This window comes from Pongo pygmaeus, chromosome 3, assembly GCF_028885625.2.
Source record: "Pongo pygmaeus isolate AG05252 chromosome 3, NHGRI_mPonPyg2-v2.0_pri, whole genome shotgun sequence".
NCBI classification, from domain to species: Eukaryota; Metazoa; Chordata; class Mammalia; order Primates; family Hominidae; genus Pongo; species Pongo pygmaeus.
Genome location: NC_072376.2, coordinates 1,668,725 through 1,692,303, shown reverse-complemented (window position 1 = coordinate 1,692,303; position 23,579 = coordinate 1,668,725). Strand labels below are relative to the sequence as shown.

The window sequence follows — 23,579 nt, the reverse complement described above, 5'->3', positions numbered from 1 at the left end:
CACTCAGTCGCTCACTGCAGCCTGGGCCTCCCCGGCCCAAGCAATCCTCCCACCTCAGCCTCTTGAGTAGCTGGAATCACAGGCTCGTGCCATCACATCTGCTCTTTTTTTTGTAGAGACCAGGTTTCCCTGTGTGGCCCGGGCTGTTCTCAAACTCCTGGGCTCAAGTGATCCTCCCAACTCGGCCTCCCACAGTGTTGGGATTCCCCTGTGTCCGGCCCTGAAGTACAGATTTCTTTTTTTTCTGAGACGGAGTCTCGCTCTTGTTGCCCAGACTGGAGTGCAGTGGCGCGATCTCGGCTCACTGCAGCCTCTGCCTCCCGGGTTCAAGCGATTCCCCTGCCTCAGCCTCCCAAGTAGCTGGGATTACAGGCACCCACCACCACACCCAGCTAATTTTTGTATTTTTAGTAGAGACGGGGTTTCACCATGTTGCCCAGGCTGGTCTCAAACTCCTGGGCTGAAGCGATCCTCCCGCCGTGCTGGGATTCAGGTGTGTGCCCCCGTGCCCAGCCCTGAAGTCCAGATTTCTTGAGGCTTAAGGGCTGCATGTTCACATTCCCTGAAATCCATATGTTGAAATCCTCACCCTCAAGATGATGGGATGAATATTTGGAGGTGGGGCCTTTGGGAGGTGATTAGGTCATGGTGGCAGTGCCCTCATGAATGGAATTAAGTGCACGTATGTAAGAGGCATCAGAGAGGAAGCCAGCCCCTTCGACCATGCATAGATACAACCAGAAGAGCCGTCTGTGAACCAGGAGGTGGCCTTACCAGACACTGAATCTGTGCGTCCCTTGATCTTGGACTTCTGCCTCCAGGACTGTGAGGAATTAAGTGTTTTTGACAGGCCCTCCACCTGAGCCTGTGGGACCTGGCTGCCCAGCCTCTCCTGGCTCCTGGGGACCCTGGCTCTGTTTGTCTGCTGCACCCACATCCCACACGGCCAGTACCGCTGGGAGTAGCTGCTGCCCCTGGCGTGTCTTTGCATAGAGGTAGTCACATCTGGGGCCGTGCGGGCTTGTGGCTCCTTCAAGCTGCCTGTGAGAGCCGTCTGTGCCAGCTGGGAAAGTCCTTTTCTTGCTAGACATTTTTCTGTGGCAGTGTCAGGCTGGGTGCTGTTCATGTGGCCCTGGGGAACGGGTGCTGTGCGGAACAGGAAGAGAGCGAGGTCCTGGTGCTTGCTGGGGGGAGGCCCAGGGCTGGGAGGAGGCCCAGGGCTGGGAGGATCTACAGCAACAGGGGTCCCTGTGGCGTGAAAGCCTTCAGGTCCTTTAGCAGAGCTGCCTCTCCTCTCTTCCATCGGACCCGGGTCCCGGGGTGGGAGAACCTGGAGGTCATGTGGTTCCCGGGCCCGCACCAGGCCCTGTCCTCATGGTGTGGCCGGGTGCTCACAGCTCCACGCCGCCGTGCTGGCTGAGGTGGGACCCCGTGTGTAGGTGGCCTGTCTGTGGATTGGTGTCTTTTTTCGGGGTCACAAACCCAACTTTTAACTTATTCCCTTTACGGGAAGCAATGAAGGATTTCCTTTTAATTTTATCATGTTTGGAAATGTTATCACGGGACGCAATGCCATGGGCTTAGGCGTTAACTGAGAGGTTCTGAGGTGTGGCAGAGGAGCCCCAGAACTCTAAGGCAGAAAAGCAGAGGGGCTGCTGTGCCTGGACCCTGCGGGACAGCCGTGTCCTTGTCACAGGGTGGCCTTCTGTATTCTCACAGACCAGGAGGCTCTGGGAGGTTAGGGAGCTTGCCGGGCACCTGGCAGGATACCCTTCCTGTGTCCCATCCTCTGCAGGGCCGTGTCCCGCCTGCACGGGCCAGTGTGTGGAAGCAGACACATAACGGCCTCCAAGCCGCGACCTGCCAAGCAGCTCCCTGACATTTCATGGGGCAGGGAAGAGAGCCCTGTGGCATTTCCCTTAGTGCCCTCCCTACAGACCCTCCAGCTGCCACCACGCCCAGTGGCTTTCCTGCTTCCAGGGAGGGAGACCCTGCCCTCTGGACGTCTCCCTGGACCAGTGCCACACTCCAGAGCCTGGCTTAGGGGCTCAGGTCCCGTGTCTGAGCTGTTGCAAGTGGGAAAGGGCCCTTTGGGTCTTGGCTGAAGTTCTTGCTGAAAAGTAAGTAAGTGGTGAGGTTTGCAAAGACGGCTGCAGCTGAGGCTGCCGAAAGGCAGGAGGGCCTGAGCTTCAGGAGCAGGGACAGGATGCATGCCTGTGGCTTGGAATAAAAATGTCTGAGGCTGGGCACGCTGGCTTACGCCTGTAATCCCAGCACTTTGTGAGGTCGAGGCGGGCAGATCACGAGGTGAGGAGATCGAGACCATCCTGGCTAACACAGTGAAACCCTGTCTCTACTAAAAAAAAAAAAAAAAAAAAAAAAAAATTTGCCGGGCGTGGTGGTGGGCGTCTATAGTCCCAGCTACTCGGGAGGCTGAGGCAGGAGAATGGCGTGAATCCGGGAGGCAAAGCTTGCAGTAAGCGGAGATTGCTCCACTGCACTCCAGTCTGGGCAACAGAGCAAGACTCTGTCTCAAAAAAAAAAGTCCGTTTAGTGTTAACAGCTCTTTTAAAAACAGAAAAAATTTTTAAAAAATTTAAAAATGTCCGTTTACTCAGTTGAATTTTGTTAGGCTTTAATAAAACTGTGCTTATTTTAATCACTAGGAAGAAAACACTGGGGAAAGGTAGAACATGCTGCAGTGATGAAAATGGGGGATATTATTGCCGAATTCTCATGTGTCAGTCACAGTATTGAAAATTCTCTTTCCTGTCAGTTGCAGTATTCTGCTGAAACCCTGAACAAGAGCGGTCGTCTGTTCCCTTTGGAGCTCAATGGTGAGTGCTTTAGGAGCTGTGGCCGGAGGCCTGAGCAGGGCTGGGACCGGGCTCCTGGGCTGGGGGGGTCCTGGACGCAGAACGTGAGCCTGATCTGCAGAAGCCCAGGAAGGTGCTCGTGTGCCCTGCACTGGGGCATGAGGTGGTCCCTGCTGCTGTCCTCCCACGGCTGGGCCAGTGGTCAAGAGTGGTCTGTGAGCAGGACAGCTCATGTAGGGTGCGGGCCCAGCCAGGTCTCTCCCTCCTCAGCTGATGGGGCCCAGGGGTCTGCTGCGCCCTTTCTGGAAGGTGCAAGGCCCACCCTGTGGCCACTAAAAGAAGAGGACAGTGTGGCCGGCAGGGCTTGTAGTGTCAGCTGGAGCGTGCTGTGGCATACTGGGCGGCCCACCCGCTGTCCGTGCAGTGGAGGGCGTGGCTGTGCCTGGCTCACCCGCAGGTGGGCCCTTCATTGATGGGTAGTAGGTGCCCCGAGTATGGGGGCTGGCTGGTGTTCACGGGCCAGGTAACCCTGGGGTCCCAGGGGCATCTCCCTCTGTTGGCCCTGCTGACCTGACTGTGATGCACCCAGCACCCTGTGTCACTCAGAGTGGGCCCGTTAGAAGGCTCACCTTGCTGAGCGCCAGATTACCAAAGTGAAGGTGTTCTACCAGATTCTTTCACGAGTAGATGGAAGTAGGAAGTGTGAGGCTCCAGCTGGCCAGAGCCCCACCCCCTGCCCAGCCTGTGGTGCGATGTCCTCACCTCAGCCTCCTGGGGTTCATCCTGCACATGGGGCCAGACCAGCCACCACCATCCTGGCTCAGAGCCCTGCAGGGCTTCCTACACTCCTTACCCAGCTGGCCGCTCTCCCTGCCTACACCTCTACGCCTGTTCCCCGCAGCCCCCATCTCTCTCCCGGTCACCCCAAGGTCACCCCAGGGCCTTTCCCCAGAGGCAGGTCTCACAGCCTCCACTCCAAGTTCCTCAGCTGGACAGTGACTGCATAAGCCACTGGGGGAGTCCTGGGGGTCCAGATGACACCACCTGGGCAGACTCCATGCCAGGCCCATGCACCTGGTCTTGCTCTCAAGACTTCTCCGAACCAGCAGGCAGTGGCAGGGGGGCTGGGGAGTGCGTTAGGCAGCCCCAGGACAGTTGTGCAGGAAGTGAGACTTGAGGAGGAGCTCCAGGCCTGGACCTGGTGGCTCTGAGGTTTGTGAGGAGTTTCTGGGGCTCAGACTCTCCCTGAAGACCCTGACAGCAGGTGTGACCCTGTGTTGCCCGTGTTACTGAGGGACCTGAGCTGCTTTAAGAAGGGGCCCTGGGGAGTCCTGGCTGGAGTAGCCGCACATCCTTGAGATGCCTGGTCACAGAGGGAGGGGGGCATTTTGAGGATGCGGGAATAATGTTTTAGCAAAGCTATCGGGAGAGCAGAGCTGTGTGGTTGTTCTCAGGGAAGCACCGGTGGGGAGGCTGACACCTCCTCTAGACGCGGCGTCCCCTTAAAGAAGTGAGCCGAGCCCCTCAGCTAACCCAGCAAGGGCAGGCGGGGCTGGTGCCCGCTGTGTGCCACGGACATCTCGGAGAAGCACGCCCAGGGGTGGCGGCGATGGGGCTGTGCCCTTGACAGCTCTGCCAGGCTGTTTGCCAGGACAGATGTCGCCTCACACGGTGGGAAGAGGCTGGGCCTGCCCTGTGGCTCACCTGTCTCTTCTGCTGCCTCTTTGTGTCTTTTCTTGTAGACCAGAGTCCCTGGAAGGTCTTCAGTGGAGGACGGCTCGTCGGAAGACAGGCAGCCACGGGCCCTGATTTCTCCTTCCTGCCGGGCCTGTCTGCTGCTGCTCACACTATGGGTCTTCAGTGGCAGCCAGAGTACCCGGGCCCAGGCGCAGGCCTGGGTGCAGCCAGCACTGTGGACCCCAGTGAAAGCACAGGCTTGTCCACGGCCCCACCGACCAAGCGGCATTGCCGGTCCTTGTCAGAACCCGAGGAGCTTGTGTGCTGCTGGTCCCCCTGGCGCCCTGGCAGCTCCAAGGTCTGGACTCCAGTCTCCAAGAGGCGGTGCAACAGCGGCGGGAGCGCCACGCTGCAGGGAAGCCCCAGCGCCGTCCTGCCTAGGGGTGCTGTGTGGTTGGCCGGTCCCACCCTGCCTGCCACGCCCCGGCCGTCCTCGGCCAGCAGCGGCTTCGTGGACAGCAGCGAGGGCAGTGCAGGCTCAGGCGCGCTCTGGTGTTCCGCGGAGTCCTGCTTGCTCCCCGCAAGGCGCCGCCTGTCCCTCTCACAGGAGCAACTCGCAGGTGTGGGCACTCCCCTGCCCTCGGCCAGCAGCAGCCCCACGTCCACACCTGAACTGGGCCGGCTCCGCGGGCTGCTCCGGTGCCGCTCACAGCCATGTGTGCTCAGTGGGAAGAGGAGCCGGTGCAAACGGAGGCGTGAGGAGGATGCCAGGTGGACACGCCCATCCTTGGACTTCCTAAAAATGACCCGGGTGAGGCTTTGTTTCCAGGGGCTCAGAGGGGCGTAGATCTGGACATGGCGGTGCTGGGATGAGGCTGGCTGATTCTCTGGATGCGGCTGCTACCATCCGGCTGGTCTCCTCTGGCTGGGAGGAGAGGAGTGAGGAGAGCCATCCGGAGTGTGTGGGAGCGATCGGGGGCCTGTCCTGGTGTCAGAGCACCGAGCTCACCCCGCCTGCTCCCGCAGAGGCAGAGCCCCACACACGGCCCAGGGTGGCCAGCCAGGCTTGCAGTGTGGCCTGGGGGAGGTGGCAGAACGGAGCTGTGGGTTTCTGGCCTAGCTGAGCCACCTGCCTCAGCTGCTGGGGAGCCCCCTGACTTTTTCTGGGGTGGTGATGGCTCAGGAAGTAACAGGCCGTCCTGGGAGCTCCATTCAAGGCAGAGCCCGGGGTCCTCTCTTGCGGGAGCTGGTGGGTGTCCATGCTGCATCTCAGAGCCCAGCAGCGCCTGTGTGCCTTGGGACTCTACAGGCACCTCCTGCAGAAACTGTCTGGATGTAGGAGAGAGCCTTCACCCACTTGAAGATTCTCAGTGCCACCCACCTGCCCACCTGTCCACACCCCTGTCGCAGGCCGTGGTTGGCACAGAGTTAAGGAAGGAAACAGGACTGAGGAGGCTTCCCCAGGTCTTGCTCTGTGTTACTAAGGGAGTGCATTCCCCAGAGACCTCTGGGGGCCCTGGCAGCGCTCGGGGAGGGAGATGGCGGAGCCGTGACAGAGTAGGGTGGGCTCTGCGCACACTCACTGGGTCATCTCTGTCAGGGGAGCTTTGGGCAGTGGCAGAAATTAACAGGACTTCCCGATGCCAACTGAGTGCCAGCCAGGGCCGAGTGGGGCTGTGGCTGGGGTGGGGCGGGATCAGTGTCAGCCTCTCTCCTCAATGACTTGTGGCCTTGGCAGTCCCCTGAACTCTCGCCCCTAGCCCCATCCTCCGGGCCACAGGCCTGCCCATGCCCTGCCTCTGGGGGCGGTAGATGTGGGTGGAGCTGTCCACAGCGCGGCTGCACTGTCTTGCTCGGGTGGGCTGGGCCTGGGCATCCTGTGGGGACAGTGACTGGAGAAGGGGCACAGATGGTCCAGGTCCTCCTCGACCTGGCCACAGCCCAGAGCTGGAGAGCAGTGTGGCCGGCGTGCCAGGTGGGATCCCCTAGGGTCCTCCGGGACGCCAGTGCTAGGCCACACCAAGGGCACTGTGAGCTTTGCCTCTTCTGATCAGTGGGCTCTCCAGTTGATTCTTCTGGGGGGCTTGAGGTGAGTTGAAAATCCAGACTTCCCTACTATGAAACTTTTCTGCAGAGAGCAGGGTTTAGAGAAGAAGGCTCTGATCTTTTGCTATGAGATGGGCTGACCTGGGGAAGCCAGTAAATGCTGGAAAGCTGGTGGCGAGCTTTAGACATAGCACAAGCAGGCTGTCCCTGCTTGCCAGGGCTTGGGGTGTGCGCGGCGTGGGTGTCAGGCCCCACGGGGACCAGGAGGGACGGGAGCAGAGGAGGGAGCTGCCGGCTCAGCATGTTGTGGGGCGGGGAATGATGGTGCCAGCGATGTATTGATGACCAGACAACAGTCCTAATGTAGAGTGGCCCTGGGTTTCTCAGATGCCTTGGGAGACAGACCAGACGGTTGGGTGAACTGGTCATCGAGGACCCTTGGTAGAGGCTGCATGGGGCTCAGTGTGGAGATGGGGTACCCCCGGTAGAGCGTGAGATGTGGGTAGAGGCAAGGACTCGCCAGACCCAGGACCAGGGCTCATGGGCACCCGGGGTATGTGGTGTGTGGGGGAGACGGGTGGGAGAAGGGCAGGGCTGCCGTCAAATGCTGCATGGTGCGTGTGTGTGGCACATGTGCTATGTGCTGTTTGGTATGTGTAGTGTGTGCTCTGTGTGGTGTATGTGGTGTGTGATGTGTGTGTGACGTCTGTGGGTGGTGTGTGTTCTATGTGTTTGTGTGTAGTGTGTGTGGTCTGTGTGTGGTGTGTGATGTGTGTGTGGGTTGTGTGTTGTGTGTATGTGGTGTAGTGTATGTGGTCTGTGTGGTATGTGTGTGGTGGGGGTGTGTGTGGTGAGTGCTGTCTAGTGTGTAGTGTGTGGTGTCTGTGGCATGTGTGGTGTTTGGTGTGTGTGTGCTGTGTGGTGAGTGCTGTCTGGTGTGTAGTGTGTGGTGTCTGTGGTATGTGTGGTGTTTGGTGTGTGTGTGCTGTGTGGTGTGTAGCATGTGTGGTGTGTAGTGTGTGGTGTCTGTGGTATGTGTGGTGTTTGGTGTGTGTGTGCTGTGTGGTGAGTGCTGTCTGGTGTGTAGTGTGTGGTGTCTGTGGTATGTGTGGTGTTTGGTGTGTGTGTGCTGTGTGGTGAGTGCTGTCTGGTGTGTAGTGTGTGGTGTCTGTGGTATGTGTGGTGTTTGGTGTGTGTGTGCTGTGTGGTGAGTGCTGTCTGGTGTGTAGTGTGTGGTGTCTGTGGTATGTGTGGTGTTTGGTGTGTGTGTGCTGTGTGGTGTGTAGCATGTGTGGTGTGTGGTGGGTAGTATGTGGTGTGTGTGACGTGTGTGGTGTGTTTGGTGTGTGCTGTGTGGTGTGTAGTCTGTGTGGCGTGTGTGTGCAGTGTGTGTGATCTCTGGTAGTGTGTGTGGCGTGTGTTCGTGTGTGAGGTGTGGTCTGTGGTATGTGTGATGTGTGATGTGTATGTGGTGTGTTGGATGTGTCTGGTGGGTGTGTCTGGTGTGTGGTGAGTGGTGTGTGGTGTGTGTGGTGTGCATGTGACGTGTGGTGTATGTAGTGTGTATGGTGTGTGTATGGTGCGTGTGACATGTGTGGTGTGTGTGACGTGTATGGTGTTTGTGTGTGGTGTGTGTGTCACGTGTGTGTGTCATGTGTGTCTGGTGTATGTGGTGTGTGTGGCATGTGTGTGGTGTATGTGGTGTGTGTGGCGTATGTGGTGTGTGTGGTGTGTGTGTGTCTGGTGTGTATGGTGTGTGGTGTGTGTGTGATTGGTGTGTGTGGTGTGTGTGTGGTGTGTGTGGTGTGTGCATCTGGTGTGTATGGTGTGTGTGGTGTGTGTGCGACTGTGGTGTGTGTGGCTTGTATGGTGTGTGTGGCGTGTGTGGTGTGTGTGTGACGTGTGGTGTGTGTGGTGTATGTGGTGTGTGTGGTGTGTGTGTGGTGTGTGTGGTGTGTGTGTGACGTGTGTGTGGTGTATGTGGCGTGTGTGGCGTGTGTGGCATGTGTGGTGTGTGTGCGACTGGTGTGGTGTGTGTGGCATGTGTGGTGTATGTGGTGTGTGTGATGTGTGTGGTGTGTGTGGTGTATGTGGTGTGTGTGGTGTGTGCGTCTGGTGTGTATGGTGTGTGTGGTGTGTGTGCGACTGGTGTGTGTGGCTTGTATGGTGTGTGTGGCATGTGTGGTGTGTGTGTGAGACGTGTGGTGTGTGTGGTGTATGTGGTGTGTGTGGTGTGTGTGTGTCTGGTGTGTATGGTGTGGTGTGTGTGTGACGTGTGTGGTGTGTGGTGTATGTGGTGTGTGTGGCGTGTGTGGTGTGTATGGTGTGTGTGGCGTGTGTGGTGTGTGTGGTGTATGTGGTGTGTGTGGTGTGTGTGTGTCTGGTGTGTATGGTGTGGTGTGTGTGTGACGTGTGTGGTGTGTGGTGTATGTGGTGTGTGTGGCGTGTGTGGTGTGTATGGTGTGTGTGGCGTGTGTGGCGTGTGTGGTGTGTGTGCGACTGGTGTGTGTGGTGTGTGTGGCGTGTGTGGTGTATGTGGTGTGTGTGGCGTGTGTGTCTGGTGTGTATGGTATGTGTGATGTGTGTGTGTGACTGGTGTATGTGATGTGTGTGTGGCGTGTGTGGTGTGTGTGTGTGTGTGTCTGGTGTATATGGTACGTGTGATATGTGTGTGTGACTGGTGTGTGTGTGGTGTGGTGTGTGTGTGTGGGGTGTGTGGGGTGTGTGTTGTGTGTGAGTGCATGGTGTGTGTGTGTGTCTGATGCATAGGTGGGTGCCTGGAGTCTCTCTGGGAGGAGAAACCCCCACTGTGTGGGAACTGGAGCCGTGACCCCCAGGACTGGGACTGCGCGGGGCGTCCATCCCTCAGATCCATGCAGCCCCAGCTTTGGGTCCTTTGCTGAGCTTGCCTGTCCCGGTCCCCGGCTTTGGGCCCCTTGTCGAGCCTGCCTGTCCCTGTCCCCGGCTTTGGGTCCCTTGCTGAGCCTGCGTGTCCCTGTCCCCGGCTTTGGGTCCCTTGCTGAGCCTTCCTGTCCCTGTCCCCGGCTTTGGGTCCCTTGCTGAGCCTGCCTGTCCCTGTCCCCGGCTTTGGGTCCCTTGCTGAGCCTGCCTGTCCCTGTCCCCGGCTTTGGGTCCCTTGCTGAGCCTGCCTGTCCCTGTCCCCGGCTTTGGGTCCCTTGCTGAGCCTGCCTGTCTTTGTCCATGCAAGCGCTGGTCGCCCAGGCTGGTGTCCCGTCCTCTGGATATTTCTCTGATTCAGTCCTCCTTCCTCGATCCCAGTTGTTCTGCCTCAGGCCTTAATACCCTCTTCGGCTACTGAGACATCATCCTAGTTGGCTTTGTTGCCTCTAATCTCCATTTTTTTTTTTTTTTTTTTTAAAGACAGAATTTCGCTCTTTTTGCCCAGGCTGGAATGCAGTGGCACGATCTCCGGTCACTGCAACCTCCACCTCCCGGGGTCAAGCAATTCTCCTGCCTCAGCCTCCCGAGTAGCTGGGGTTGCAGGCATGCACTACCACACTTGGCTAATTTTTGTATTTTTAGTAGAGATAGGATTTTACCATGTTGTCCAGGCTGGTCTTGAACTTCTGACCTCAGGTGATCCGCCTGTCTTGGCCTCCCAAAGTGCTGGGATTACAGATGTGAGCCACTGTGCCCGGCCCTCCCTTAATCTTTTTTTTTTTTTTTTTTTGAGATGGAGTCTCGCTCTGTCCCAGGCTGGAGAGCAATGGAACAATGGTGTGATCTTGGCTCACTGCAACCTCTGCCTCCTGGCTCCAAGGGATTCTCCTGCCTCAGCCTCCTGAGTAGCTGGGATTATAGGCGCCCACCACCACGCCCGGCTAATTTTTGTATTTTTAATAGAGACGGGGTTTCACCACGTTGGCCAGGCTGGTCTCGAACTCCTGACCTCGTGATCCACCCACCTCGGTCTCCCAAAGTGCTGGGATTACAGGCGTGAGCCACTGCATCTGGCCAGCTCAATCTTGATACCACTGCCAGAGTGAACTCTCTGCAATGAAGATGCATGAGCACTGTCCTAGTCCTCTCCTCGAGACAAGCAAGCCTGAATCTACCAGCTTCAAACTCCACGCCTGTGTTAAAAAAAAACAAAACCGGCTGGGTGTACTGGCTCACGCCTGTAATCCCAGCACCTTGGGAGGCCGAGGCGGGTGGATCATTTGAGGTCAGGAGTTTGAGACCAGCCTGGCCAACATGGTGAAACCCCATCTCTATTAAAAATACAAAAATTAGCTGGGCATGGTGGTGGGTGCCTGTAGTCCCAGCTACTTGGGAGGCTGAGGCAGGAGAATCACTTGAACCCGGAGGCGGAGGTCACAGTGAACTGAGATCACGCCCCTGCACTCCAGCCTGGGCGACAGAGTGAGACTGTCTCAAAACAAAAACAAAAACAGAAAAAAACAAAATCAAAACCAAAAACCACCATGCCTGTGCCATCTCACAAACACCATGCCTGTGCCACCTCACAGTCAAACACCACGCTTGTGCCACCTCACAGTCAAACACCATGCTTGTGCCACCTCACAGTCAAACACCATGCCTGTGCCACCTCAGGGGTCCGGGAGGCTGATGGGGAGGCTCTGCTCAGGCCTCCTTGGAGCTCAGTCAGCCAGTCTGTGGTTACCTGGAGGCTCGACCGGGGCTGCAGGACCTGCTTCTAAGTTCACCCATGTGGCTTTTGGCAGGAGGCCTCATTTCTTTGCCACATGGGCCTCCCTGAGGGGCAGCCTGAGTGTGTTCACGATGTGGCAGCTTGATTTCCCATAACGAGTGACCCCAGTGGGTGTCAGTGGGTCCCACAGAGTCCTGTGTGACCTGGTCCTCACCAGCTGAGATTTTGTCTGCTCCTTGACTCTGTCTAGCCCTTACTCAGTGGGAGGAGGATCGGGCTTCACTTTTTGAAGGGAGTGATTTCAAAACCACTCTTCTCTGCAAGGAGTGTCGGTCAGAAACAGTGCTTGTGGAATGGTGTTGGCATTGACGCTGGCTCTGGTGCCTCCCACCCCTTGTGCTGGAGTTTGGTTGGCCACAGACAGGTAGGGAGCTTACAGAGAGGATAGGCAGGTGCAGAGCTTTCTTTCTTCCCTTGTTTCCTTCTTTCTCTTTCCTTTTCTTTCCTTCCCTCCCCTTCCTCTTCCCCTTCCCCTTCCCTTTCCCTTTCCTTTTCCCTTTCCCTTTCTGTTTTGCTCTTGTTGCCCACGCTGGAGTGCAGTGGCATGATCTCAGCTCAGTGCAACCTCTGCCTCCCAGGTTCCAGAGATTCTCCTGCATCAGCTTCCCAAGTGGCTGGGATTGTAGGTGCCCACCATCACACCTGGCTAATTTTTGTGTTTTTAGTAGGGATGGGGTTTCACCATATTGGCCAGGCTGGTCTTGAACTCTTGGCCTCAGGTAATCTGCCTGCCTTGGCCTCCCAAAGTGCTGGGATTACAGGCATGAGCCACCACTCCCGGCTTGCCCCGTTTTCTTCAGTGACTTTGTTAATGAGCCAGAACAGTGATGTGGGTGCTGTACACCCCATTCTGCTCCTGGGACTCAACCCCACCTGAAATAAAAGCTTTTCGTTTATTTGCTTCATGTGGGGGCCAGGTGATACCTGCCCGCCCTGGAGTGTGCACTGCCTTAAATTCAGCCACTTCGGTCTGCTTGCCCACGAATGTCTTCAGTGGACCGTAGTCATCGCTTTCTGGTAAAAAGAAGGTTTGTGGGGAGAGGGCCTCATCAAATGTCAGGAAAGCCCCTGAGGAGACAGGCAGTGTCTTCAGGGGCCACGTCTGCAAACCCAGAGCCCTGCTGACCGTGGCTGCGGAGGATAGCGCCAAGACTCCTGAGGGGCCAGGGCTGCCTGCTCTATCTCTTTCCAGCTCTTTGCTCATCCCACCCAAAAACTGGCTCCCACCTTTCTCCGTGTCCCTCCTCTGCCGTCTGTGCGCCCCTCTCCCTGTCAGCCAACCAGCCTTCACCCACACCCACCTGCCCCCTGCCTGTGCCGTACCACCTGAACATGTGGCACCTTTGGTGAACACGTGGCCCCCAGCCTGGGTTACCTGTCAGTTCCTGGTTTTGTTTTGTTTGTTGGAGACAGGGTCTGTTTCTCTCTGTTGCCCTGGCTGGAGTGTAGTGGCGTAATCACAGCTCACTGCAGTCTCATCTCCTGGACCCAGGCGATCCTCCCACCTCGGCCTCCTAAGTAGCTGGGACCACAGGTACACACTCCTGTGCCCAGCTAATATTCTTAATTTTTTAAGAGAGAGCCTTACCATGTTGCCCAAGTTGGTCTCAAATTCCTGGGCTCAAGCCATCCTCCTGCATCACCTCCCAAAGTGCTGGGATTGCAGGCGTGCGCCACCAGGCCGAGGCTTTGCCACCTCCTGTTTGTGTCAAGCTCCTCTCCACCTCAGGGCCAAAAAGAAATGCTCTGATTTTCCTCTACAACTTTTATAATTGTGTGTTACCAGACAATTCGTCCTGACTCTGGGTGGGCACACCCACATACCCACCATGCACACTCACCCCCACACTTATGTGCACACTCAGGTGCCCACTCCCACTCATGCACACCGCTGCATGCTCACGCTCGCTCACACCTGCACCCCGGCTGTGCTGTGCTTGCACCTGGCGGACTCGGTATGTGCGACCCAGCTCCGGTCTGGGGTCCCTGGCGTGTGTCGTGCAGTCTGTGTGCGCGGCTGTGTTCACCCTGCAGGGCTCCTGTGTTGGAGCTTATCAATGGGACGGTTCGGCGATCATCCTCAATTCCCCGCCACCCCCTGCCGTCTGCTCTGAGTCTATGTTCACACCAGCTTCCCCAGGTGTCAGAGGGCTGCTCTCTGACTGAGCAGGGTGCAGGGGCACTGCCTTCCCTGCCTTTCCCTTGGAGACAGTGCATGTTTTCACGGGAAAACATTTAGGATTTTCTGCTTTTTTTCCCCCCTGAGATGGAGTCTCGCTCTGTCGCCCAGGCTGGAGTGCAATGGCGCCATCTTGGCTCACTGCAACCTCTGCCTCCCAGGTTCAAGCGATTCTCCTGCCTCAGCCTCCTGAGTAGCTGGGATTACAGGTGCCTGCCACCATGCCTGGTTAATCTTTTGTATTTTTAGTAGAGATGGGGTTTCACCATGTTAGCCAGGATGGTCTCGAACTCCAGACCTCAGGTGATCCACCCACCTCAGCCTCCCAAAGTGCCGGGATTACAGGCATAAGCCACCATGCCCGGCTTTTACTGGGGAAGCTACTTTTTCTGTTTTTATTGGCAAAGCTATGTTTCAAAGTTGAAATTAAAATATGACCATTGAAAATATGCACATCAGTTATGATTCCAGCAGAGTGTGGGAGCAGCCGCTGGTTTCTATAAAAGCGTGTGCTTTTAGGGTTTTGAAAAGCTTTTGCCACATGAGAAGGCGTTCAGCTGCCTCTGGAGAGACCGAGGCTGCTGCAGAGAAAGAAACAGCTCCCTGTGTGACCCTGCAGCCGGGTCACCCGGAGCCTGAGGATTTCTTCAGACAGGCAGGCAGCTTCGGGGCCAGCAGTTACCTCACGGGCTAGAACCTAAGGACAAGCTAGAGGTGCATGTGGCGGTGTTCACACCTTCAGGCCCGCTGCGTTTTTTGAGGTCTTGGATTTAGTGAGCAGATGGTGCCTTCCGTGGCCTCAGTCACGAGGGCGCAAGGCTTGTCCTCCATGGCGGGGGCCTCTGCTGCACCTGCTGAGCTGTTTTCTCTGTACCTCCTGGGTGAAAACTGAAAAACCAAAAGCTTAGAGTAGCTCCTGGTACCAAGAAGAGGACTGACTTTGTTTGTTTGTGCTGCTGTAACAAAATATCCCCGACGAGGTAACTTATAAATAAGAGAAATGTATTTCTCAAGAGTTCTGGGCCGGGCACGGTGGCTCACACCTGTAATCCCAGCACTTTGGGAGGCCGAGGTGGGTAGATCATCAGGTCAGGAGATCGAGACCATCCTGGCTAACACAGTGAAACCCCGTCTCTACTAAAAATACAAAAAATTAGCCGGGCGTGGTGGCGGGCGCCTGTAGTCCCAGCTACTCGGGAGGCTGAGGCAGGAGAATGGCGTGAACCCGGGAGGCGGAGCTTGCAGTGAGCTGAGACCACGCCACTGCACTCCAGCCTGGGTGACAGAGCGAGACTCTGTCTCAAAAAAAAAAAAAAAGTTCTGGAGGCTGGGAGCCCAAGACCCAGGCCCCAGCAAGTCTGGTGTCTGGTGAGAGCCTGGTCTCTGCTTCCAAGATGGCCCCTTGCGGCTGTGTCCTCACCTGGCGGAGGAGATAGAGGACGTGGAGGAGATAGAGGACGCAGAGGACTGAGGCTGCTTCCCTCCAGCCCTTTATGAGGCTCTCGTGTCCTGTGCAGGCCTGCAGGACCTGATGAACTCCCAACACCATGGTAGAGATTTGGAGGGACACGTTCAAACGGTAGCAGGGACCATCAAGAACATGGACTGTTTGAGATGGCACAGACTGAAAATCAGGAATTTGTAGCTGCTGATTTTTCTTGATTGTTTTCTCAGACCTTCTCTCCAGGAGCCACACCCAGGGTGGTCAGAGGTGGTGAGTGAGGTGGCCGAAGCGAGTGCTGGGCAGGGGGCGCACTGCTGGGCACTCACTCCACACCTCCTAATGGGCACTGGCTGTCCCATCCCCCTTGGGGTGAGGAGCCGGTGCCATCAGTGGCTGCATGGTCAGGGCGGAGAGTCCCCTCCTTCTGCCTCTGTGTGGAGGGCTGGGGAGACAGGGAGGATCTTTGTTCTCCAGCTTCCTGGCTTTGTAAGGCTGTGCGCCCCTCACAGCCAGAGCAGGTTGTCTGAGCAGGGCTCACTCAGCCAGTTTTTTCATGTGCCGTCGGCCAGCTCCCCTGTCTAGAATGCTCCAGTCCGTACTTTCCTAATAACCCTCTCTTCTGCAGGGTTGGAGGGCGCTCACCAGAGGCAACAAGGGGTCTAGGGTCTCGGTGCTTCTCACACTGGCCTCCTCGCCTGACACATGCACAGAGCTTGCTCTGGCCATCTCTGTCCCTGCCCGTGCCGTGGACATCCCTGCGCCCTGTGGGCCTCTGTGGCTTGGCCGGGCTGGCCTGTTCCTCCCTTTGGCAGGAGGGAGGTGCTTGGCTCTGCTCGGCTGCCTGTTTCAACATGCACTGTGCTGCACTCCAGGCACTGCCAGGCCCTTGGGGAGCCGCCCCCGCAACCCTTGACTGCTGTCTGGCCCTGCTGCAGAGTGGCCCACGGCCAGGGCCGCCTTGGCTGTGAGGGGACCATGTGAGCCCCTCCCACATGGTGGATGGAGCTTGCGCTTTCACAAGAGAGTAAACCGGTGTTTTAGTTTGACAAAAGCCAGAGGCTTTGGCAAGGGGTAGGTACAGATGTGGCTGAGACAGGGCCCTGGACGTTTGCTGAGTGATGTCAGGTCAGCTCGTAGGAGGCTTCTCTGACCTTCCAGGGTCTCACCGGCTTCTGGTAGCTGAGTTAACCCACCTCAGGTGCTGGAGGCCCTCCAGCTGTCAGCTGGGGCCTGTGCACCCCCCAGACTGACTGAAGGGCTTTGCACACAGTTTGAAAGGCCTCTGCGCTTTGGAGCCCAATTTAGAACTTGAAGGCTTGACCTTTGTGTTTTGGACAACTGTTTTATGTTTAACCTCAGATGGAGGTGACCATCGAACCAGAGTGATGGTAGCAGGAGCTGGGACAGAGCCCCGGGGCTGGCGCCCAGGGACAGGGGGCACGAGGCGGACGGGCGGCGCAGTCCAGGCCAGCACTGGCCCCGTGGGCCTGGGTTTCCACCGTCTCTACAGTGTGGGTGGCCCCTTCAGTTCCATGTGGCCTTCGCTAGCGGTGTTGGCCGCTGAGCTCTGCAGCTGCCGTGTCTGTGGGCAGCAGTTGTTTCTCCTGCACCAACTGTGTCATCCAGAGGCGTTCAGAGCCTGCTGTTGTCACGCTCTAGCTGCACAGCTGCGCCCGCGAGTGCGCGTCACGCGTCCGAGGCCTCAGCATGGCCTGGCAGCATCTGTCGGGTCCGAGCAGTCAGTCCAGAGGGTCGACTCTGAATCAAAACAAAATGTCGTGGTTTGAAATGGAAGGAAACCTGGCCCCTGAAGGTGCATAGCATCCCCGCCACCCCCGGTGCGTGCGTAGTGCAGCCTGGCCGTGCTGTGGGTTGGAGGCCATCCTGTGTGGGCAGCACGGCAGCCAGAGTCTGCAAGGTCACGGGTGACACCAGACCGAGCCGGTGAGACCCGGGCCTCCACGCCATCCAGCAGGGGCCCAGCAGACCAGCCACGTCCTCATGCCGGGCCTGGGGCTTGTACGTACAAGGGATGTCCATGGGCAAATTCGCTTTGATTTGAATGAAAAATAAATTATGCATCCTTATTTTGTGACCAAAACATGTGGCCAGTTGTATCTTTAAAGATTTGAGTGGGGCTGGGCGTGGTGGCTCATGCTTGTAATCCCAGCACTTTGGGAGGCTGAGGTGGGAGAATTGTTTGAGCCCAGGAGTTTGAGACCAGCCTGGGCAACAAAGCGAGACCCATCGCTACAGAAAATACAAAAATTAGACCGGCATGATGGTGTGTACCTGTTGTCTCAGCCACTTGAGAGGCTGAGGTGGGAGAGTTGCTTGAGCCCGGGAGGTCAAGGCTGCAGCGAGCTATGATTGTACCTCTGCACTCCAGCCTGGGAAACAGAGCGAGACCCTGTCTCAAAAAAAAAAAAAAAAAATTATTCTTCAGAATTTTACTTCTCAGTGATTCACTTTTTATAGTAGAACCGCAAAGACAGAAAATATGTCAATTCGTCTTTTGTTTATTTATTTATTTTTTTGAGACGGAGTCTCGCTCTGTCGCCTAGGCTGGAGTGCAGTGGCCCGATCTTGGCTCACTGCAAGCTCCACCTCCCGGGTTCACGCCATTCTCCTGCCTCAGCCTCCCGAGTAGCTGGGACTATAGGTGCCCACCACCACGCCCGGTTAGTTTTTTATATTTTTAGTAGAGACGGGGTTTCACCGTGTTAGCCAGGATGGTCTTGATCTCCCGACCTTGTGATCCGCCTGCCTCAGCCTCCCAAAGTGCTGGGATTACAGGTGTGAGCCACCACGCCCGGTGTCAATTTGTCTTTTAGATCCCAATAATATCCTTAGAAAAAAGGAGCTCTGTCCCCGAGGGCCATGTGCTTTTATAAAAATCAGTTGCTGGAAGTGTTTCCAGGAAGTGTTTGAGGTTCCTGTCTGTGGGGTGTTTCCTTGCTCTGGACGAAGGTGGTTTGGGGAGTTTCTTGGGTCCTGTGGAATTGGTGAGCTTGTGCTCTGGGTTATAACTTCAGGTGGCCGAGGTTGCTGTGTCAGTGTGGCCTTGTCATCGGCATCACGGCGCCCCTGTGCCCTGCAGGTGTGGCCGATGACACCCACGTGCCCTCACAAGCCTGAGCCACGAGGTGAGGCGTCTGAAGCCAGCGTGGTGTGGTTGAGGGGAGCCTTGACCCTGAGGAGGCCTGGAGGTGACCCGGGCAGTGGGGCTGGGTAGGAAGGCTGCTCCCAGTGGCAGTGGACGAGTGGTGTGGACGGTGCTGGGCACCACAGACGGGGGACTTGAGGCAAGGACTGGGAGGTGGTGGGGGGTGGGGGCCTGGGAGTGCTGAGGGGCTGCTACCCTGGCCATGGCCATGAACTCGTGCCCCAGCTGGACACACCTGCTGGGTCTCAGGGCCCTGGAGACGCCCAAGAGAGCACGCCCGGGTGGATGGAGACTGCCTGCAGCTCAGAGCACTCCGGTTGGGGGGTGCAGCCTGGAGGGACCCCCTATTCCTAACAGGCCTTGGGAAGGGGGGCTACTGAGTGAGATATAGCCGGGGGGCAGAGTGAGAAGGGGGTGGTGGCGGCACCTCTGGAGAGCAGAGGGAAGGCCGGAGCCTGGCACTCAGGGACCTGCTGTGGACAGGCCTGGGTGTGGCATGGGGGTACTGGAAGCTGCCCGCCTGGGATGAGGGCGGGCCTTGCCCAGGGGAGACCCCTGTATGTGCATCTGTCTGTTGCACGTATTTTGAGATGAGAAGGATTTGCATGTGTTTCTATTAGAGTAACTATTAGGGGAGGAGGTGCAAGGACAGAGAGGGTGGGAGCTGCGTCTGGTGGGCCCCTGAGGACATAGATGAGGTGGGGTTCCAGGGGCGTTATGGGGCCAGGTGGAGGTGCTTGCTGAGAGCCGCTCCGGGTGGGGCTGTTGTCAGAAGTGGAGGCACAAGGCACTCTCCCTGGCCAGGCCACCTGCCGAGGACAAGACTGGGACAAGGCTGTCACCTGTGAGCCCTGGGCATCTTGAGGGTTGCTTAGGTGTCAGGTGCCCACCAACCTGGTCTGTTGGGTCTGGGCAGGGCCAGGCTGTGCGTCTCTGCCCACACCAGCTGGGCGGGGGCTGAGGAGAGCTGAGGGGCCAGCTGGTTGGGCCGGGGCGGGCATGGGCAGGGTCTGAGGAAGGGGCTCTGAGAGCTGTGGCTGGTGTACAGGGGACCAAGGCCCCTGCTTTGTGTGGTCTTGGGGATGGCCAGAGCCCCAGCACACGGAGCCCTCGATGGGTTGGTGGGAAGCTGCCTGCCAGGTGATCTGCTAGAAATGCTTTAAGCCCGTATCTTTTCTATTGCAGACTTTAAAAAATTCAAAAAGCCTTTGCTCCCTCAATTATGAAGATGATGATGAGGATGACACCCCAGTGAAGACGGTTCTGTCCTCCCCATGTGACTCCCGGGGCCTCCCTGGCATCACCATGCCTGGCTGCAGCCAGAGGGGCCTTAGGACCAGCCCTGCCCACCCCAACCTGTGGGCCTCAAGGGAGTCGGTGACCGGTGATGGCTCCTGCAGGAGCAACGGTGACCCCAGTGATGGGGACAGTGCTGGGGAGGAGGGCATCTTCCCCCGGGCCCGCGGGGAGCTGGACCTGGAGCAGATCGAGAACAACTGAGGCTGGTAGGGGCTGGTTGGGGCCACTGCTGCTGCCTGCACCTGCCCTGGGGCACAGAGTAGGTTTCATGTGAGCTGGTCGGGGCCATGGCTGCTGCCTGCACCTGCCCTGGGGCACAGAGTAGGTTTCATGTTGCTTGGAACATTAAGGCGTAATTTTGATTCAGTTTTTCCTAAAGAAGCATTTTGCATTTTTATGGCTTTTGCAGTTCGGGAGAAAGCTTCTCTATTTTGGATGCATTTCAGAAGGGCGTTCTATTAAACATGAATCTGCAAACAGATTAACATGGGTCTGTGTTCCCTGCGAAAGGCCTGCCGTGCAGGGTGCCTGGCGTGCTTTAGTTGCTAGGATACCCCAGGTGTTGGTGGTCAGGGTCCCGCTGGCCCCATGTGTCCCCTCCCTCCCGAGGGGTCACGGTGCTTGAGGCTTGCGCATGGGCATCTGTGTCCATGAACCTTGTCACCCACGTGCCAGTGAACCGCCAGCTTGTGGCGGCCTGGTTTTCCACCGGTGGCAGTGATGGCCTTTAGGGCAGACCAAGCTGCCATGAGTCCATGCTTCCCATGGCCTGGGAGGGCCCTTGCGCCTTCAGGTGGGGTGTGGTGCCAGGCCTCTGGGAAGGCCGTCCTGCCGGCAGCACCCGTCAGCACCCACTCTGTGAATTTAATACAAGGCGTTTGCTTTGTGCATACGACTTCTGATTAATTTTCGTTTCCACCATCTGAGGTGGGCCTGGTTGCGCCTCAGGCCTCTGGTCTCTGGCTCAGAACCAGACAGGGCAAGGGATGTCCTGTTTTTCATTCCTGCACTTTTAATAAAATTGTAGGGGTTTCGAGTTTGCGATAGCAAAAGAAAACATTAATACTTTTTTGAAATTTTCTTGATTTTTTTCCCCAATAAAATTCATGAAAGGTCATTGAAGTGAATCAATGCCACTTTCTTAACTGACATGGGCCACAGATCAAAGGTGGGCAAATGTGGTGAGTGGTGTGGTTTTTTTGGATCAGCTTTGCTGAGGCCGAGCTGCTTGGGTGAAAGTGGGGTTCCGGCTCTCAGGTGACCCTCCTGCCTCTGCCCTGCAAGACGGGGGATGGGGCTGGGGAGTTTGAGGCCTTAGCAAGTGGGAGCCCACTCCCTGGCCAGGCTCTGCCCTCCTCCGTTGGGGCAGTGCCTAGTCTCCTGCTGTGCTGGCCTGGGGTCAGGAGCCCTCCTGTCATTGGCAGGCCCTGGGTGGCCCCTGTGCTAGGACTGACGGAACAGGGGCTCAAGAGAGTGTCACCTGCTCCCCAGAGCCACCCTGGGCCTCATGTGGAGGGAAGGGAGGGCCCTGGCATTGGACTTTGACACAGTTGCCAAACTGCACAGGAGAGTTGTGTTTTGGATTAAATTTGTGGAGATCAGCTCTGGGTGGTTTAGCAAAAGCCACAGTCACCTGCGTAGTCATCCAGGGTGCTGGGATTTGGGGTGGGGCGGGCGGTGCTCTGAGATGACTTAGTACAGGGCAGGGTCCCTCAGGTCAGAGGCTGGCTGTGGTGCTGGAGTGGCCTCCAGGGCACCGGCCACTGGTCTGCAGGACATGGCAACCTGGACAGCAATGGGAGACAGGGCTGTGGGGCCGGCATGGTGGTGGTGTCAGGCCTGCCAGGGTTGCACTGGGCCCTCTGCTGCAGGCCGGGGAGGGCGTCAGAGATGAGGCAGGGTGTGTGGCTATGGCTGCAGAGGGCCCAGAGGTCCCCACCAAGGCCTGGGTGCCCTAGGGGCAGATGGGGCCTCGCCCCCTCCCTGCAGTCACTCTCCACGCTCTGAGTCCACCCAGCGTCCCCTCCCGCTGGATGGTGACCCAGGTTTGGGAGATCTGTCCACTGTGTCACCTGGAGTCTAGAATAGTTCCTAGCTGACTCTCGTTACCTGAGTCCCCTTCAAGGACAGGCAGGAGGAGGAGGGCTGTTGACTCTGCTCCCACCCCAGCCTTGGGCTCTTGGGGCCCCTCACCAGCTCTGAGTCTGGCTTGGGTGTGTGGGAGCGAGGGGATGTGGGGTGAGCTGGGGTTTACGTGTGGAGTCACCAGCCGCCCCCCACCCCTCCGACACTCCCCTTCCCTTGATGGAGCCTCTGGTCCTGCCTGTAACACTTGGATTTGCCACCTTCCCCCAGGGCTTCCCCACCTCTCTCACCTCCTACCCTACCTCATCTCTTCCTTCCCCAAACCTCCGGCTCTCCTGGGCAGAACCTTCCCAGCTGGCTGGTGAGTGGGGCTGGAGGCGCCTCCTGAGGCTCCTCCTGAGGCCTGAGCCCAGGGCCATTCCCCTCGGTGCCCTTGACGTAGGGTGTCTGGTGGGTGGGGCCCTTGGTGGGGCAGTGCAGCCAGTTCTTCTGCAGTGCCAACCTGCCGTGTCCTCTGTGGGTGGGGAGACTGAGACGGAAGGTTCAGGGCACCCTTGGGTCCCCTGTCTGCCTGGCACAGGGTGGTATGTGTGTGAGCTCACAGCCCGGCCCCTGGGGCTTGTCCCCAGGGCTGTATTTTCCCTTGAGCGTGTCTGTCTGTCTCCTGGGATGGGGGGCCAGGACCCTCACCAGGGGCATTTGAGTCCCTTGGTTGGCCCTGCGCGGTCACCTGCCTGAGGTCGGGGGCAGCCTGGGGGGTCGGCCTGCTGCCTCGGGTGGATGCTTGGCCCCTTGGGGATAGAGAGAGGCTGCTGCTGAAGCTGCAGGAAGTTCTGGTGGGATGGGGGCTGCTCAGCTGTGTCACCCACGGTGGGCCTGGACTTGGTCCTTCCTCGACTGGCCACAGGCAGGGGGTCCCAGGGCTCTCTGGGGTGACCCCAGAGCCGTGGACAGGTGGATGGGGGGGAATGGGGGGTCTGTGGCACAGCGCAGCCCCTGGGTCCCTGGGACCTGCTTTGGGCACCCACCTCAGCGGTCAGCCCCTGTGGGATCCACTGGGCTGGGCAGACATGGTGGGAGGGCTGGGGTTGTGCCTGGTACCCTGGGACAACTCCCTTCCTGCGCTGGGGCCCTGTGAGGCCACTCCTCAGTCCCAAGGCTGGGATTCTCCAGACAAGCCCCTCCCTGCCCCTAGCCCCCAGCACTGCTGCAGCAGCCCACCCCTGCCGGGCTGCCCCCAGCCCTCCCCCTCTCCTGGGGCCTTCCCCACTGCAGGGCTCCTGTCCCTGTGGAGGGCTCCTGAGGGGAAGGGGCTGAGGTGAGGTGGGGCAGGGATATGGGGATGAGAGAGGGATGGCTTCCCCACCCTTTCCTGGGCATCCACACCTATGTCTTCTCCTGAATACGCCTCCATCCTCCCCCAGGCTCCCTCTGTTCCTCGAGGGCTGGCCTCACCCCCGTTCCCTCCAGCCCTGCCCAGAGCCTCTGAAGACCTGGGGAGGTGGGGACAGCCTGGCTGGGAGCCTCCCTGGCAGCCTGGGGTGGCAGCCTCTGTGCCAGGGCCTCAGAGCCAGCACCGAGGGGAATGGCCCTGGGCTCAGGCCTCAGAGCCAGGACAAGCACAGTCACAGGCCCTGTGCTTGTCCACCTTTTGTTCCTTGTCCTGGGCCTATTCTCTGGCCATCCCCGCCCCCACCCCCGCCCCCCGAGCATGGGTGCCGGAGGAAAGGCAGCCCAGCCCAGCTGAGAGCCCCGGACCTCCCTGCGCCGAGAGCTTGTCCGCCCAGGCACTCCCCAGCCCCAGACAGTTGTGGCCGCTGAGGCGGTGGCCTCACCAGGAGAGGGGCCTGCCTGTCCTCTGGTGCAGCGGGAGCTCCTTGTTCTCACGTTCGCCACTGCACGTGCAGCTCAGCCAGTGCCCTGGAGGGAGGAGGGGCAGACGCTGGGGGCATGGGTGACACTGGAGGGGCACCTTCGCTGTTCCAGCCCTGCAGATGGGACCCCCCCAGCAAGAGCAGGAATTTCAGCTCTCCTCCTGGCTGGCCTTTGGGTGGAGGGAGGGAGGTCTCCCTTGAGGACCCTGGGCCCCATGCTAGCCCCGTGGCCTCCTGATGCCTGGCCTGGCAGACACAGACACAGACCCCTCTGTACCAGAAAAACCCAGGTCTTGGGCA

The 23,579-nt window shown here is 58.2% G+C and overlaps 1 protein-coding gene across 8 annotated transcripts in view; it reads left to right on the top strand.

The window, feature by feature from the left end:
* FAM53A (family with sequence similarity 53 member A) overlaps positions 1-19,801 on the top strand; it is a 43,981-nt gene extending 24,180 nt beyond the window's left edge. For all 8 annotated transcript variants that reach the window (XM_063663467.1, XM_054486784.2, XM_054486782.2 and 5 more), the window contains 3 exons: positions 2,777-2,837; positions 4,559-5,304; positions 19,207-19,801. In XM_063663467.1, the coding sequence (XP_063519537.1) occupies positions 2,777-2,837; positions 4,559-5,304; positions 19,207-19,521 (1,122 nt within the window). In that variant the 3' untranslated portion in view covers positions 19,522-19,801. The remainder of the gene's footprint in view (positions 1-2,776; positions 2,838-4,558; positions 5,305-19,206) is intronic.
* The last annotated feature ends 3,778 nt before the right edge of the window (positions 19,802-23,579 follow it).